Here is a 17,428-nt window from a genome sequence, read left to right as displayed (position 1 = left end):
CAGTGACTGAATGCTGCAGCTGCCTCCATTGACAAGAGCCACCTCCGGCACCACACACACCAGCCCCACGTGTCTGTAGAGATGCTGCCTGGAGCCCCCAAGGAGGCTGCATGGTGCAGGGCGCTGATCTCTGTTGGCGCTGCCAGCGCAAACACCAAGGTGACACATCTCTCTGCACGTGGTAACAGTTATTCAGGAGCAACAGCTGAGCGCAGCAGGAGGAACCATTCCTTTGCCCCCCACTCCCCCAATCTCTGCCCTTGCTTTGGAGGCTTTCATGGCCGCAAAAAAATGTGCTGGTGGCCCTATGTGACCACAGTGGCTACATTTGAGAAACACTGATCTACTGGGATGCAAACCAGAGAATTAAAGAAAATCTGATTCCTATTCATAAACTGATAGGCAATAATTACACCCCTAAGCACCATATTTGTGTTATGTCATAACACATTTCCAGGAACTGTCTAACTTTTTAGAACAGTGTGGGTAAGGAAGATCCTTTTTCTCATTATTTACAAATCCAGCCCTCAAAACTAAACTTATGCCTTTTTTCTTTGGTTTCTTATATAAGGGTTTTTTTAAATACTATTTTTGTTTCTTTTTCAATGCTTGAATGTATTGCTTAAATGACACCAGTGTAATCAAGAGCAGGATTTGGTCCTGTCTGCTTTGATCACTGGATTGTTATAGCTTAATATCTATATGCTGAACACAGAATGATCACATCTCACATCCTATTAAAATTGTATCTTTCTTTAATAATGTATTCAACCCTCTAAAATATGGGTATCTACATTTGGGGTCTTACCTCATGAGAATGTTTGTGACCATCAATCTGGCTTCATAGCTTTTCTTTTGCCTGATGAAATGACCACTTGTGGCCAAGACATATACTAGTATATATTCAATATATGTGATTTTAGATTGTAAGCTCTTGAAACTGGGACTGTTTTTTTCCTTTTTGGGGTGCTACTGTAATAAAAATAATATATTAATATATAAAAATAAAATATAATACATTAATAATATGAGGATTGCAAAAATGTTTATAGCCATTCACTAAGCAAACTCACAGAACAGCCAAAGGAAATATAATTATTCCCATTTTACTTATGGCTATACTGAGGCATAAAGAGGCTAAGTTATTCTCCAAGATCACACTACAAAACTGTTGGCAAAACTAGGAATAGAACCCAGAACTTCTACCTCTGACTATGCTGCTCTAGCTATTAGACCACACCTAACATAAGCAAACCAGGTAATACAGACTGTTCTGCTAAAAGAGACAATTACTTGTACAAAAAATAGAGACCAAGAATGTGGCAAAAATGCATTTCCAGAGCAGGGTATGCACTGCACTGCTCTTCAGCACCCTTTACTGGCTGATTCATGAATTATCAAGATAGTACATTCGAAGCCAGCCAAGCACTGTTTTCTACTACATAAGAAGCTGTAAAATGCAATTACGGTAACTAAATGCAGGTAGTTGGAAGTGAAAAATAGAGCAAATGGTTGTTTAGAATAAAAAGATCAGTTAGACCATCTGAGCCTGATTGCCAGGACCTATAAAGGAAAATGCTATTCTGGTTCCTAGTTCATTTAGAATGTTTAGGTCCTCATACTGGATTTTTTTAAATATAAAACTGTAATAGATTCATTATAATAATTAGGTACAATATATGTATATATTACACATATATACATACTTTGTACTGTATAATACATATATATATAACTTGTACATATTCTTAATATTGTATATTGCACTTTTCTTCAGCAAGCACATAAACTAACCAAGAAATTATTTAATAATAATATTACTTTTCATTCTTCGTTGCTTCAAAGTTCTTTACAAACTGATAAATTCTATATAGGCATCACCACTGAAATTCTGCCAGCTCTGGGATTAATGTGGGAGCTGCTTAACACAGAACAGCAAAACAGCACAAATTAGGACAGGATGCGAAGAAAAATATCAGGCCAGATTTGCAATGGATGTAAATTGGCATAACCAATGGAGTTATGGTGCTTTACACCAGTTCAGAATGTCACCCATTATATTTACTTTAAACTATTTTAGGATTTTATACTGCAGGGGGAATTTGGATAGGCAGAATGTAACTACCAAAATAGGAATTTTGATAGGACTTTGGAGTTAATGTCCCTATTCTTATTAAAAGTGCCCAGGGATTGTTAACAACCACAAGTGGTTAGGACCTCAGTTTCATGTTTCATCTGAAAGATAGATTCATTACAGGATTCATGTATGTGGGACACTTCTTTCTAATAGTCATTTAAGAAAAAGGTTGCTACAGCCCTTTGTAATTGCAAATGTATCAATACCTTTAATGATGTTATTCTCTAAGAAATATTAAAGATATTTTTGTAGATTTTTATTGAATTAATAGAAAAAATACTCTCAGGAATTTTAGGGGAAGTGTATTAACTTGCAAGATATATTCAATTTTACCAAAAACCTAAAGTGTTTTTTAAAAAATGCAACTACATGCTGGGTTGGGGAGGAATTTTACGTAGATGCCTAGCTAGGAAAGAAAGTGATGCTCTTTAAGACAGAGGTGTGCAATAAGTGAAGACTCTTTACAAACTTATGTATAGGTCATATATAATTCATTACATAAGCTACACAACTGCAGTAGCAACACATCTTAAGCCTGCTGGAGAGCATGTTGCATAACAGGAAATTTGGAGAGTTTCTAAGGAAAGTCTCCTTGACCAGTGTCTAGGCTGTTGTAGCCAGTCTTCTTGGGCAGATCCAACATAAAAGGTTTCTTTTGCTGGCTGAATCACATGAGCTGCTCACTCAGCACGAGAATTGTGCCAGACCCACCCTTCTCACTGCTGTTGGTTGAGAAAACACTGGAACATGCCATCATATGGAGAGTGTAGCCTTCAACCCAAGCGTCAGAAAGCTTTTGCACAGATATTGGATATTTTAGTAAGCATTGAGAAAAGTCTGTATAATAATCACTGCAAACACAGTTGCATTGATCATGCCACCTGGGCTTCTTTTCTAGACTTTACTAAACTGTCTTTGGCAGCCAGACCAGCATCCTATTAAGTCCTTTTTTTCCACTTGCACTTTCAATATATTGCATTTTATTTCACTAGTAACCCCCAGCATTTAATCTTATACTGCAACATTCAAACATACTGCAACATTACCTTAGAGAGGAAGGATGGTCTCACAGTTAAGGCATTGGACTGGGACTAGGAAGATCTAGAGTTTACTCCTAGGTCTGCCACAGACTTCCTGTGTGACCTTGGGCAAATTACTTAATCCCTCTGGGCCAGGTTCCAGCTCTTTTGTGCTGCTAAAAGGACCACAATGGCCTTATGGGGAATACTCCTAGTGCAGGAGCAGCATAGGACTGGCATATGCAGCCTTTTCCAGGGCAGGAAGGGTATTTGCTAAATATGACCTGTGCTTTGGTAATGCTGTGCTGTGCAGCAGCCTGGGTCAGGCTGTTGTCAGTTAGGGCAGTGCCTTGGAGTTTTATATTATGTGTCACTCCTTTATGTATAATTCACGTTAATGTACAAAGTTCATTGTTCTATGCTTACATTTTGTTTGTATTAGAAATAACATTTTAACTAAAAATTATCCACTGAATCATTACTACTATCCTAACACAGAACAAACAACTGAGAGGACTGGAACTTCTGTATTGTGTATTCCTATTTAGTACTGCTTTCTTTCGTGTCAGAATGGCTAAGAGCCTGATTTTCCTGCAGGGAAAATCCCTGTGAGACCTGAGGCTGACAAGAAGGAAGCTGAGCCTCCTTTCCATGTGGGAAGGAGAGGATCACACACAGAGTGTACCTTCCATGCACAGATCTCTGTGGTATAATCAAGACCTAAGTGTTTTGTGCAAAGCTCCCATTGACATTAATGGTGGTTATGTACATAGAACCTGAGAAGACCAGACCTCTACATGTAATTGAACAAAATACTGTTCTTTTCAATCAAGAGAAGCATATTATTTTTTAAAAAAAGAAAAGGAGTACTTGTGGCACCTTAGAGACTAACCACTTTATTTGAGCATAAGCTTTCGTGAGCTACAGCTCACTTCATCGGATGCATACTGTAGCTCACGAAAGCTTATGCTCAAATAAATTGGTTAGTCTCTAAGGTGCCACAAGTACTCCTTTTCTTTTTGCGAATACAGACTAACACGGCTGTTACTCTGAAACCTGATATTATTTTTTGTTGAGGAATTACAGATACAAGAAGTGTGGCAAAGGAATGCCATAAGCAAGCACTTATTGTCTACATCAGAGGTTCTCAAACTGTGGTCCGCGGACCACCAGTGGTCCACGAGCTCCATTCAGGTGGTCCATGGAAAGTTCCTTCTAAGGTGCGCACCTGGGCGGCCACACAAAAGAATGAAGGGCCATCCACCTAATTAGTGGAGCCACGCAGGCGAAGCTCCACTAATTAGGTGCCTGGACTCTGGAGAAGATGCACATGTAAGGTGAGGGGGTGGCCTTGGGGGGAATAGAGGGTATGTGGGAGGGGGCAGTGGGCCGAAGTGGGGGAAATAGGAGGAAGGTGGGGGGGTAGTGGGGTGAGAAGAGAGGGTAGGGGGAATCTGGGACATGCAAGGTTGCGGCAGCCAGAGAAAGAGGCAACTTTTTCCAGCACCAGGGCTGTGGCTTCCGGGAAGAGAACCCCCTCCTTCCCAGCCCTGGCTTGGTAGCTGCTACGGCGGGGGAGAGAGGGAGAGACCCCCCATCCTTCCCAGCCCAGGTCAGTGGCTTGCACGGTTGGGGAGAGACTACTGATATTAAAATATGAGCTGTGTGCTTTTATTTGTAGAACAAAAACACATTAATTATTATTTGTTTTTTTTTATATAGCACTTTTATCCTAAGCGCTTTACAATAGTTAGCTAACGGTACAAACTACATTTAGAAAGATCATTAAGTGGTCTGCCAAGACCCTCAGCAATTTTCAAGCGGTCCATGGAAAAAAAACTTTGAGAACCACTGGTCTACATTATCTGCCAGGGTGATTGGCACAGCTCCATCTAATGAGAAATCTCATGCATTATTACTGAAGACAACATTACAACTTAATTTCACCATGCAGAGAACATGGGAAGCCTAATAAATGCTTTTCACACTCATTCATATTTCCAAAACCTGTTTCACTTCTATGTGAGAAAAAGTCTCCTAACTAAATTAAAACCACAGCCCACAACCTTAATGACTTGCCAAAAAGTGGAAAATACACAGTTAAACTGGAAAATTATACAGTATTTGTATTCTAGCAAAGCTAGTCTCTAGATATACCACAAGCATATTATGGGAAATTAGATGTCAATTAAAATCAGACGAACCTGGAAATTCAATATAAAACTCTTGATTCATTCTGCTTCCATTGAAGTCAATAACAAAACTCCCATTGACATCATTGAAGACAATATTGGACCAAAAATTCTTCAAACCCAAGAGATTATAAAGCTATAATTTTAACCTACATATTGGTAGTGTGACATGTATACAATATAATCTAATATTAAAACATTATGTGATCATACAAGCTATAAAAGCAGCTTCCAGATGTGCTTTATCATGGGCCATGACACTATATCGCTGTAAGTTTCCAGAGCTATTGGTAATAAAAACAAAATTGAAAAAGAAAAAGACTGGTATCTGTACATTTGAATTGGATATTTTTATTTCTCCTACATTAAATTTTTGAAATGAAAAATTATACCAAGCTGCAGCCATGAATTTTTGGTAAGTGCAAAGAAAACGAGAAGGCTGGTGTTGGAAACTCCAGCTGGTCGCCAAGCTGTAGATTTCTGTAGTACCTGCCTGCTGTGGTGCCTGCTTTTGTCTTATCATTTAACAAATTGTTGCGGGGGGAGAGGGGGAGAGATTGTTGTTGTTTTGAAAAAGCAGCCACTAGTTCTTGGCTATTCCTCATATCTCCACTGGCTGGGGTAAAATTCATTACAAACCCAGTTTCTTCTCTACAAACCCAAGTAAATGGGTTTTGTGAAGAGAACTACTTAGAGACTGGAGGGGATTGGAATACATTCCCCAATCTGAAAGCAGAGCACAAAACATCTCTGCAATCTTCACACTGACATTATTCCAACATCTGGGTTGTGACAGGGCCTATAATCCCCACACAACCACTACTCAAGGGTCCATGGAAATCAGGGGGCACATCCTTCACTGCCTTGTAGCTTGCACCTTGTACCCACTTGCACCTGGTTAAATAGGTGAAAAACATATATTCTGGTTTGGAATCATTTTACACCCTCGCTTTACACAGGTATATATGACTGTGCAAAGGCAGTAGAGCCGTGGTTCCCAAACTCGTTCTGCCATTTGTGCGGGGAAAGCCTCTGGCTCCAGGCCAATGGGAGCTGCTGGAAGCAGCATGGGCTGAGGGACATACTGGCCACCGCTTCCAGCAGCTCCCATTGGCCTGGAGCAGCGAACTGCGGCCAGTGGGAGCCACAATCGGCAGAACCTGCGGACGCCGCAGGTAAACAAACTGGCCCGGCCCACCAGGGGCTTTCATTGCACAAGCGGCGGAACAAGTTTGGGAACCACTGCGGTAGAGAATAGCTCAGACCTCTGCCCTGTCCAGATTTCCTTGTGGTGGCTTCTGTGAAGTTGGCACAGAGCCTCGTTCTGCTGCAACCAGGGAACAAAAGGTCCCTTGGCTAATCCACTGTGCAGCAGTCCAACATCTGTAGTAGGTGCTCTCCAGCCATGGCCACCTCTGATGCTTCACAGCACTGGTTTTCAACCTTTTTTCATTTGCGGACCCCTAAAAAATTTCGAATGGAGGTGCAGAACCCTTTGGAAATCTTAGACACAGTCTGAAGACCCCCAGGTGTCCACAGACCACAGGTTGAAAAAAGCTGTTCTACAACCTTTCCCGGACCCCTTAGACATAGTCTGCAGACCCCCAGGGGTCAACGAACTAAAGGTTGAAAATCACTGCTCCAGAAGAAAGAAAAGAAAAAAAATATATATCGGGGGGGAAATTTCTTCCTGACCCCTACAGGTGACTGGCTGAAGCCCTGCAGCATGAGATTTTAGGACCTTAAGACATGAGACTAAGAATAAACAGTTTATCAGGGCATTACACTAAACAGGATTTCAGCATGAACCTGGAACTTTCCAGGCAAAGATGCTCTCAGGCCTATCATCTAAGGCCTAGCTCTAAGGTCTTTTCCAGTTTCATACCCCCAAATCAATTTAATCGAGAAAATGCTCTCTAAGTAAATCTACAGAGCCTGTTACAATACTGTAAGGACCTCTAAGAATTTTATTTGCTTGCCCCTGGAACTTTTCAAATCAAAAGATGATCCCATACGTAAAGTGATTCAATTGCATGATCTATTGTTAGACCAGTGCCTCGAAACTATTGCATATAATTGTTTTTGCTCCATTTAGATACAAAATTAATAATTTTAGATTGCTTTTTGAGAATAAATTTGCTTAATCTCTTTTTTAGACCTACACATTATATTTGGCAATTAATCATTAGTATTCGGCTTGTGTAGATTCCCAAAAAATATCAATAATGTTTGTCCTTTCCATATAGTACATTATAGTTTTAGAGAGTGATGCTCTCCCAATTGCAGCTGGTGGGAATGGGACCCTTTTTAGTTCCTAATTTGTTTGTTAGTTTTCCCCTTTAATATGATAGCCATTACTGAATGCCATTATATGAGACAATGCAATGAGAGTATAAAAAAAGGATCCAATCCAAGGATTTCGAAGTGCTTTCCAAAGGTTAATGTTTTAAGTGTCAAAGCACCCATAGGATGAAGGGAAATATTATCTCTATTTTAAAGATGAGGAAATTGAGTCACAAAGACGTTAAACGACTTGCCAAGGCTTGCCAGCATGTAAATGGCAGTGCAAGACATAGCAACAAGATCTCCTGAATTCCAATACTGTACATGCATTAATTATTAGATATGCTTTCTACCTATAACAAAAGGAAGCTTGATTATCATACTTGTTTGTTCCTCCTTACATACTAATAATATCATCATCCTGCACCATAATGACATTTGAACAAAGTCATGACACCACTCTGTGATGCCATAATGCAAGCAGCTTGGTCCCCACACAACCTTTTCCCAGATACTACAGTGACTGGCATTGATCCAACTCCTAAAATAGATGTCAATGATTTTTTTAAAAAAATATGTATCACTAAATGCTCCAACATCTGGATGCAGGGCTGGAGACTGAGTGGTAACCAGCAAAAAAAAAAAAGGGGGGGGGGGGCAGAAATGCTTCACCATTGCTTACCGTTAACAAGGTGGTCAGATCATAAGAGTAAAGGCTATTTAGAACTAGGGAGGAAGATTACACAGTAATGCATTACATGGAGTTAAAATATGTTCAGCTTCAGCCCATCTTTTTGCTTTGCTGCTTGTGGAATGCAACAAAGAAAAGGAAGGCCTCGTGTATTTCTTGCTGATCCCATTTCTTCATTAAAATCCTGATTTAACTTCAAGACATATTTCTGAAAACCATACTAACCTGTACATGCTGGGCCAACACTTTATTCACTCATGTGTTGCAACCCTGTCACACTAATTCTCTTGCAAGGCTGGCAGGATAAACTCCTTCTGTATGAGGCTGTGTCTGCATGTCACATCACAACGTGAGGAACTAGTGTCAGATTATCAAATTTCATCCAAGTGACATCATATTGTAATAATCCTTTGGATTTCTACAGCACCTTTGCTGCAAGGATCTCAAGAGCACTTCATAACGGTAGATGCACGGAGTCCCCTAGCACCAGTGTGAGGAGGGGGGACTATTATGATCCTCACTTTTCAGTTAGGGAAACTGAGGCAGGGAGCAGTGACGTGATTCAGCCAGGGTTACCCAGAGCTGGGCATGGATCCGCTGTCCCCCAGGCCTGGGAGTTGCTCACTAGAGCCCGCACGTGGTTCACTCAGCGCAGGCTTGGTTTCGAGGCTACCATGTGCCCCGGCCGCAGGGCCAGTGCAGCGCAGCAGTGCTGGGGACAGGACAGGGCTGGAGCCCACCCGGGCAAAGGAGGCCGGGCGGGGGGGTGGCGAAGTCCCCCTCGGCCCCTCTCCTGGTGCCCGGGCCCCAGCTCGCCCCTGGCGCGGCGCTGGACTCCCGCGCGCCTCGCGGGATTCCCTGCGCGCCCGCGAGGCCAGGCCCGGGGGCTCTCTCGGGATGACTAGCCGGGGGCCGCTGCCTCCCGGAGGGAAGCCGAGAGCCCGCCGGCCGCATCGCAGGGTTTCAGCTCTGACCAAGCAGCTGATGTAGAGAAAGAGAGAGGAGGGAAAGTCCTGGCCGCACGGTGCGCCTCCGGCTATAAAAGCCGCTGCCGCCAGCCGGCCCCAGCAGCGCTCCAGCACCACCTCAGCTCGTCCGCATGGCGAAGCGCACCGGCCCCGACTGCCCCCGTGAGTGACCAGCGGCCCGGCCTGGGAGCGCAGGGACCCCGCCAGCAGGGGGCGCACGCCGAGGCCTCGTGCGCTCTGCGCTGCCGAGGGCGCCGGGCCTGGGTCCGGCTCCGGCTCCGGGTGGCGGCGGGGCGGGGCGGGGCGGCGGGCAGCGCGCGGGGAAGGAGGAGCGGGGGGTGCACGTGCAGCCGTTGTCCCTTTGCCCAGGGGTAGCTGGCTCCCGTGCTAACGCGCGGCCCGTGTCTGTTGCAGGTGGCTGGCTCCTGGTGACTCTCCTCTGCCTCAGCCTGCCAGACTTGGCAGCGACCTCGCCGCTGCCTTCCTCGTGGCCCAACCTGAGTGACTGCCTCAGTGTTTCTAAGTCCCTGCTCACCGCGGCGAGGGAGGCGCTGCGCCAGCTGCAGGTTTGTCTGCCGTTGCCATGTGCTCCGCGCCTCCCGTCGGGTCTGGTGGCGAGTGAAAAAACGTCCTCGCTCGTTCAGCAAAGCGGCTTGTCTTCAATATTTATAGCTGAATAAACACCCCAGTAAAACAGTACCTGCAAGGGTTAGGTCAGTTCCTGGGACTAGCTCCTGAGGAAGAAGTGGAAGAGGTGTCAAATGTACAAACTAATGGCACTAGGAGTTGGTATGAAATGTTTTTTTTGCAGAGGGGAGGCAAATGTAGCTTCTTTGCCGCTGTATCTGAATTTGTTTGGCCAGATTCACAGTTTTGCGCAGAGGAGGAAGAATGGGACTTGTCGGGGTGCACAATCAAAACCTAGATAGAAGGGATAGGAGTAGGTGCAGTTCAGGAAATGCAGGTTCTGTTGGCAGCTAGATGCGCTCTATGACTTGGGCAAATTGCTCAGGCACCATTTATACTACAAATCTAACTGTGCCATTGCACGTTTGTCTGATGTGGCTAGGTTAAGGAGTCCTATCTACACAAGAAATAACAAAGCAGGCTAGAACATGGATTATGTCCCTGACCACGAGTTGGGAGTTTTTGATATGTAGTGCACAGAAGGATCAAGGACTCCTCTTCATGTTGTCTCATTTTTAAAATAGGGAAAGTAATTCATACCTACCTCCTAGGGGTGTTGTGTTTATCAATGTGTGTAAGAGAGTGTTTGAGATATTCAGATGGAAGGAGCAGTGGGCGGTTTTATTTCTATGAGAGGAGGCATCCTTTTTCTAAAGCAGCCAGATGGTGCACATTCCCAAACTGTGTGTAGCCTTACATTTCTGGCTTTTCAGAAATGCATGCATATTTGTTTTTCTTTTCTGTTTGCTTCAGCTAATCAAATTTCTGTGTCTCTGTTTTTAACCCTATTAATCGTTTGGTATTTCCAGAGAAAGGTAATAATTTGTCCTTAATTTCCTTACCGTTTTTTTTTCTTGCTTGTTGTTTCATACTTACCTTTCATTTGTGCGTCCAATCCTTTTTATTAATTATTATTGTTCTATCTAATTGTTGCCTGAAATGAAGCTTCATCTGTCATCTTCCACTGGTGCAGGACTTAAATCAACTGGGACAAATTCAGGGGTGATAGATATGGTAGTATAAATTACTTGTTGGTAAACAGAACACAATACAGGGATTGACTCCAGCCATCCTCCTTCAGTACTTCTTGGTGGTTTCTTTATTTTTTCTTTTCTGTGACAGTTTATTTGGGAATTTCACACAACAGCCTAAGATTCTGGGGTTGTTTTTTTTAAAAGAACAGATAGATTCAGGTTAAGGCAAAGAGGTGATCTGCATCACATATCCAGTATTGTGCTCAGTAAAAGTTAACCTAAATAGGTACTTTAAGCTTAGTTACAATTAATAAAGAAAATACCTTTCATTTTCTCATGAGAACTTTCTACCCTTAAACTCTTTGTCTTCCAGCTTGAGTGACCCTCTGTCACAAAGTATCTCCCTCTGATCTGTGTCCTGCTAGTGTTTGCTTTTACTTTTTCCTTATCTGTCCTGTTTGAGATATTTTTTCCAACCCCTGTTCAGTTTGGTTAATTCATATATAGTCACTAAATCCTGTAAAACTTGCCATCAACTAGGCAATTAGGTAGTGTGTTGGCAGGTGGTTAAAGAATTCAAACAGCCCAGCATGAAAGTATCCTCTCACATTATCTCTTTCTAAGAATTTTATGGGTTCAGGAGGCATCTTTTTCTCTGCCAGGTCTTTTAGTTATATATCTCTCCTTTTTACCATCTCTCACTGGCACAGTTGAACTGGTAGTAGTGCTAAGGGGAATCTGTTTCTAAAATTCCCTGGCATAGGAATAGCCTTAGGGTGAGAGAGGAGAAGAAGCTAAATAGTTCCATCACCTCAGTGAGACAAAGTGCCACTGATGTTTGGCCACAAGACAATGCCACTTGTCCATTTGAATGTTATTTGTCTTTCTCGTTTTTTAAAAAACAATCATTTTTTAAATTGTAAGTTTGTGGTATATAATGTTCCCCGTGCAGATTCATCCTTTTAGAATGATGTAGAATGTTAACATAATGGAGACAATGTAATCCACTGCGACACATACAAAATATAAATCTATGTACAACCCTTGCTCCCAGAGAAAATGATGGCAAAATTTCCTTTGACATTAGCTTCATAGCTTGGATATTTGCTTGTTGCTAAAGGCATAAAGATATATAAAGAGGATGTTGAAGCACCTTCAGTTGCCATAAATCACCTACTATCCCATATATTTCTGCTTATAAACATGCCCTGCAGCATTATGTGCAATGATTCAAACAATGTCCCCTTTGTTTACATAGGAGCGTGGCATGCTAGGATTTGAATGTACCCTTGAAGAGGTTGATCTTGAAGATATCACTAAGAATAAAATCAACACAATTAAGGCTTGTATGCCAGAAGAGTCTAAGGTATTGCAATAAATAAAAACAAGTTTCATCACCTTTATATGGAACCATCATGTAATTCATCGTATTGATACAGAACGATCACATTCATGTCTGGTGTCTTTGATTTTCAGACTGGAAATTGTCCTGCACTGGAAAGAGCTGATTTTAATAAGGTAAATTGCCAGTCTCTCAAAAGAGCAAATCATGTGCTTTTTGTTTGTCTGTAAGCATCTAACATCACTCTCCAATATTTCTTAATCCTTGTACCTTCTACAGATTGAGTGCATGCGAGGTATCAATGAAGACCTGAAGGCTTACAAGGCAGAGTTCAAGAATTTCAGTAACCAGGAGATGCTGGCTAGTGTTATTGACAAAATGATACAGGTCTGTTTTCCTTTCAGTTGCCTAAGAGATTACTTTATATGATTTCTATCATAAATGGAGTCCTGTTCTATGTGTTTCTTTCTGTAGTTACCCAAATAATAAGTTACTCTGGAATCTGATCATTTAAAATCTTGATATGATTTTTTTCTTAAAATTGAAGAAAGTTTCTCATCTCTATATAAACAAGGTCTTACTTTGATGCTGTATATTACTGTATTAAAAAAGTGATTCCCTTTCAGTGATGTAGTAAACATACCAGTAGTTAATTTTTTGTCTTTTTTTAATGGTATCCTACTTTGTCTCCCATCCCTACCATGAAATGTAGTGTGGGTGAGAGATAAGACTTTATTTTGGTAAATAATTAATATGTATTGATAAGAAACAGGGAACACATGTAACATGGTTCTTAACAAATTCTAATAGCTGGTAGCAATCATGTCCCTACTTTAAAATAATTGCCTTTTTATTAACATAGTGTATCTAGGTACACTGGAGATTCTAAAGTTGTCAAATGCACTGGATTTAATTATTTGTAAACCACAGCTCCCCCTGATTATCCTTTAAAGGCCCAAACCTGTATTCCTTGGCAGGGAAAAACTATTTACATCATTGGGAATGTTTGCTTGCATAAGAAATACAGGTTTGGGCCCTAACCATATGAAAGGTATTATTACTATCATAGTTTACCTTTTCATAAAATGTTTTATTTTTAATAGTTTAAATTAAAATAATTAAGCTAATTTTTTGCATATTCAAAGACTGATGTATATTTCTACTCTAAACATGGTTAAATTGTCTGACCAACCCACTTTTTTTTTTTTTTAAAGGCTGTGAAAATTAACAGTGTGAATGTGGAGCAACCATCTACAAACAGAGGATCAGCCTCTTTCAAAAAGAGAATGAGGTTATGTAGTGTTCTCCATGCTTTCACAATTCGCACTGTGACCATAGACAAGATGCTGAACTACCTGAATTCTCCTGGAAGCTCATCATAGTGCTGAAACCTGGAAGCACTTTCTATAAAACATTGAACTAAAGCTATTTTAAGTATCAGGAAAATATATATTAGGTTCTACTTACTGCAAGACCTCTGTGTGTAGAATTCTCACTGGAGTCATAGAAACTAGTACACACAGAGGGCTTCCAGGATTTGGACCTGAATTTAAGAATATAGTAATACTTCTACAAAAACGTTTCTAAGCACAATAATATTCTACAATATTTTTCATGACCCAAGTTGTCTTGAGCAAATTACTATCAGTGTCTTTTAAGCTAAGATGTTAAATTTCTACATTTCTAGAAAAAATAAGCTATATTATATCAACATGTTCTCCAAACACTCAGGTGTAATTTATTTATCTTAAATTATTTATTTATACATTTGTAAGTTTTTATAAAATTATATAAATTGAAACCTATTTATAACATTCCTGACTTATTTATTATTTATTGTTTAATAAATTTATAATCTCTATAATTAACTTTGGTCTTTTTCTTATTTGTGAATTAAAATTATCTAAAAGGGATACTGTCACATTAGCAATTGTTTTTTAAAAAACATTTAAATATTTGCTTGTAAACAGTACATCACTGATAACTCCCAAGTACTGGGGAAAAAAATCTAATTTCGTTTTCTCGATATTGGATGTATGTTCTCAGAAAAGACAATGAAAGTAGGCTATTCTGTCTACTTAATAAATCGTTTCCAGTCACTATAATAGATTCACAGGGTGAAATCCTGGTCTCACTGAAGTCAATGGCAAAAATATTCTATATAATTTATATTATTCCACCATGATTTCAACAATTTCCATCCCACCATCAACCTCAGCCTAGACCAATCCACACAAGCGGTCCATTTCCTGGACACTACTGTGCTAATAAGCGATGGTCACATAAACACCACCCTATACCGGAAACCTACTGACCGCATACTTACCTACATGCCTCCAGCTTCCACCACACGATCCATTGTCTACAGCCAAGTTCTAAGATACAACCGCATTTGTTCCAATCCCTCAGACAGAAACCAACACCTACAAGATCTCTATCAAGCATTCTTAAAACTACAATACCCACCTGCTGAAGTGAAAAAACAGATTGACAGAGCCAGAAGAGTACCCAGAAGTCACCTACTACAGGATAGGCCCAACAAAGAAAATAACAGAACTCCACTAGCCGTCACCTTCAGCCCCCAACTAAAACCTCTCCAGCGCATCGTCAAAGATTTACAACCTATCCTGAACAATGATCCCTCACTCTCACAGATCTTGGGAGACAGACCAGTCCTCGCTTACAGACAGCCCCCCAACCTGAAGCAAATACTCGCTAGCAACCACACAACAAAATCACTAACCCAGGAACCTATCCTTGCAATAAAGCCCGATGCCAACTCTGTCCACATATTTATTCAAGTGACACCATCATAGGACCTAATCACATTAGCCACGCCATCAGGGGCTCGTTCACCGGCACATCTACCAATGTGATATATGCCATCATGTGCCAGCAATGCCCCTCTGCCATGTACATTGGCCAAACCAGACAGTCTCTACGCAAAAGAATAAATGGACACAAATCTGACATCAGGAATCATAACATTCAAAAACCGGTAGGAGAATACTTCAGCCTCTCTGGCCATTCAGTAAAAGATTTAAGGGTGGCAATTTTGCAACAGAAAAGCTTCAAAAACAGACTCCAATGAGAAACTGCTAAGCTTGAATTAATATGCAAACTAGATACCATTAACTTGGGTTTGAATAGAGACTGGGAGTGGCTGGGTCATTACACATATTGAATCTATTTCGCTATGTTAAGTATCCTCACACTTTCTTGCCAACTGTCTAAATGGGCATCTTGATTATCACTACAAAAGTTTTTTTTCTTCTGATAATAGCTCATCTTAACTAATTAGCCTCTCAAAGTTTGTATGGTAACTTCCAACTTATCTGTATGTGTGTATATATATATCTTCTTACTATATGTTCCATTCTATGCATCCGATGAAGTGGGCTGTAGCCCACAAAAGCTTATGCTCCAATAAACAAGTACTCCTGTTCTTTTTATTATATAGTAAATATTTAAGACCAGAAGGGACCATTGTGATGTAGTTTAACCTCCTGCATAATAGAAGAGAGCATAGAATTTAACCTAGTAATCCATGTAATTTGCCAATGGAACTAAAGTGTATTTTTTTTAAAAAGGCATTGGTTTTGATTTAAAGACTCCAAGTGATGGAGAATTGACCACATCTCTGGGTAATCTGTTCCAATGGTTCTTTATATTCACTGTTTAAAATGCACATTTGATTTCCTGTTTGAACTTCAGATAATGTCAAGTTCTCAGGCCCTAGTACAGTGCCCCAATGTTTAGGCTGCAAAGGCCACTGGAGAATTTTAATTCATTTTGGGGGGCGGGGAGGGGAAGGAACTAAATAATAATAATAATAATAGAAGCATTTCTGTTGAATTTAGTTATGGTATCAACTTGTGTTTGATTTTAATCAAACCTAAAGCTTGAGTTAATTTTCAGCTGACAATGTTTCATTAGAGAAATGCAATGAAGGATTTACCTCTCTCTCTGAAGAGGTCTAATTCTTGTTCCCTCTGCATCTGAGTCTGGTCATTTACTGCTCTTCCCTGCCAGGGGGAAGGTAGAAGGGGACGCACATTGATGCCACAGAAAAGACATTCTTACTGATCTAAGTTTCAGGGAATTGAAGTTGCAGGGAAACTCCTGCTTGGCTCCAGGGTGGAGCATGTTCAATGCAGATGGATTCTTCCAAGAATTTAGCAGCCAAACTCTAAGTCTGTACTGAGCATGTGTGAAATGTGCTATTTCAAATGCTTATAAGTAGGCCAAATTTGAGGTGTTTTTTTTTTCACAGAACTGCAACAGGCCCATTCCTGACACCATGGTGACACCACTTGCCAAATTTCAAGTCCCCACTCCACAGCATGGTGATGCTACAGCTTGTAAATGAAATAGTTATAAGAATTTTTCTAATGTGGGCAAAACAACATATTTTCCCCTACTGTCAGTCTTGGAAAAGGATGAGCCATTTTTGCTGCAACTTTCCAAAAAACGACAAAAAAATTATTCTGGCAGACACCTGGCATGACATGTTTCAGCTGAAACAATTACAGTTTGGCAAGATTATGAACATCTGAAAACAGTCTCATAATGGCAAGTGTCAGACAACCTTGGCAATCCTGAGCCCCAATGATGCTCTAACTTGTGCCAGAGCAGAAGCAGAGAATCAGGGATGCGCACCCAGTTCCCTGGCAGTCCTCACACTTTGTGGCACCCAGCAGAAGATGGACACGGCATAGAATCTGCCCCAATATTTGTTATGTGTTTCAATCCTAGAGGGACTCTTCTTGCTTAGACACCCAAATGATGAGTAAAATAGTCTTTCATCTAAATTTTTTTTAAAAAATGTGTTTGTTTGGACTAGCCCAATCGTTCAGCATTAGTTCAACAGGGGTTCCAAATCTGATTTTTGTCATGCTGCTATGATGGAAATGAAGGTCCTTTCTATGACTAACTCACTAGTACATAGTGTTTACTTACTAATGGTTTTACGTATTCCTTTAGTATCGCATGAATATTAAATAGATAAAATATGTTGTATTGTATTTCCAGTGTTTTTCTTCATATGACACTCATAAGTATGCCATCTCTACTCAAAATATGATTACACATACTATGGGTGGGGGGAAAAGCTCATTGTCTTCAATGTGGCCAGG

At 40.8% G+C, this 17,428-nt stretch overlaps 1 protein-coding gene across 1 annotated transcript; it reads left to right on the top strand.

The window, feature by feature from the left end:
• The first annotated feature begins 2,884 nt into the window (after positions 1-2,884).
• IL12A (interleukin 12A) lies at positions 2,885-14,187 on the top strand. Its single transcript, XM_043522541.1, is given in 7 exon segments — positions 2,885-2,972; positions 8,279-8,323; positions 9,705-9,856; positions 12,210-12,317; positions 12,428-12,469; positions 12,573-12,680; positions 13,508-14,187. Coding segments are annotated over 7 exon segments (711 nt in total). The 3' UTR covers positions 13,676-14,187.
• Positions 14,188-17,428: the final 3,241 nt, after the last annotated feature.

The sequence above is a fragment of the Chelonia mydas genome, chromosome 9 (genome assembly GCF_015237465.2).
Source record: "Chelonia mydas isolate rCheMyd1 chromosome 9, rCheMyd1.pri.v2, whole genome shotgun sequence".
Classification (NCBI taxonomy): Eukaryota; Metazoa; Chordata; order Testudines; family Cheloniidae; genus Chelonia; species Chelonia mydas.
This window is presented reverse-complemented; position numbering and strand designations above follow the sequence as displayed.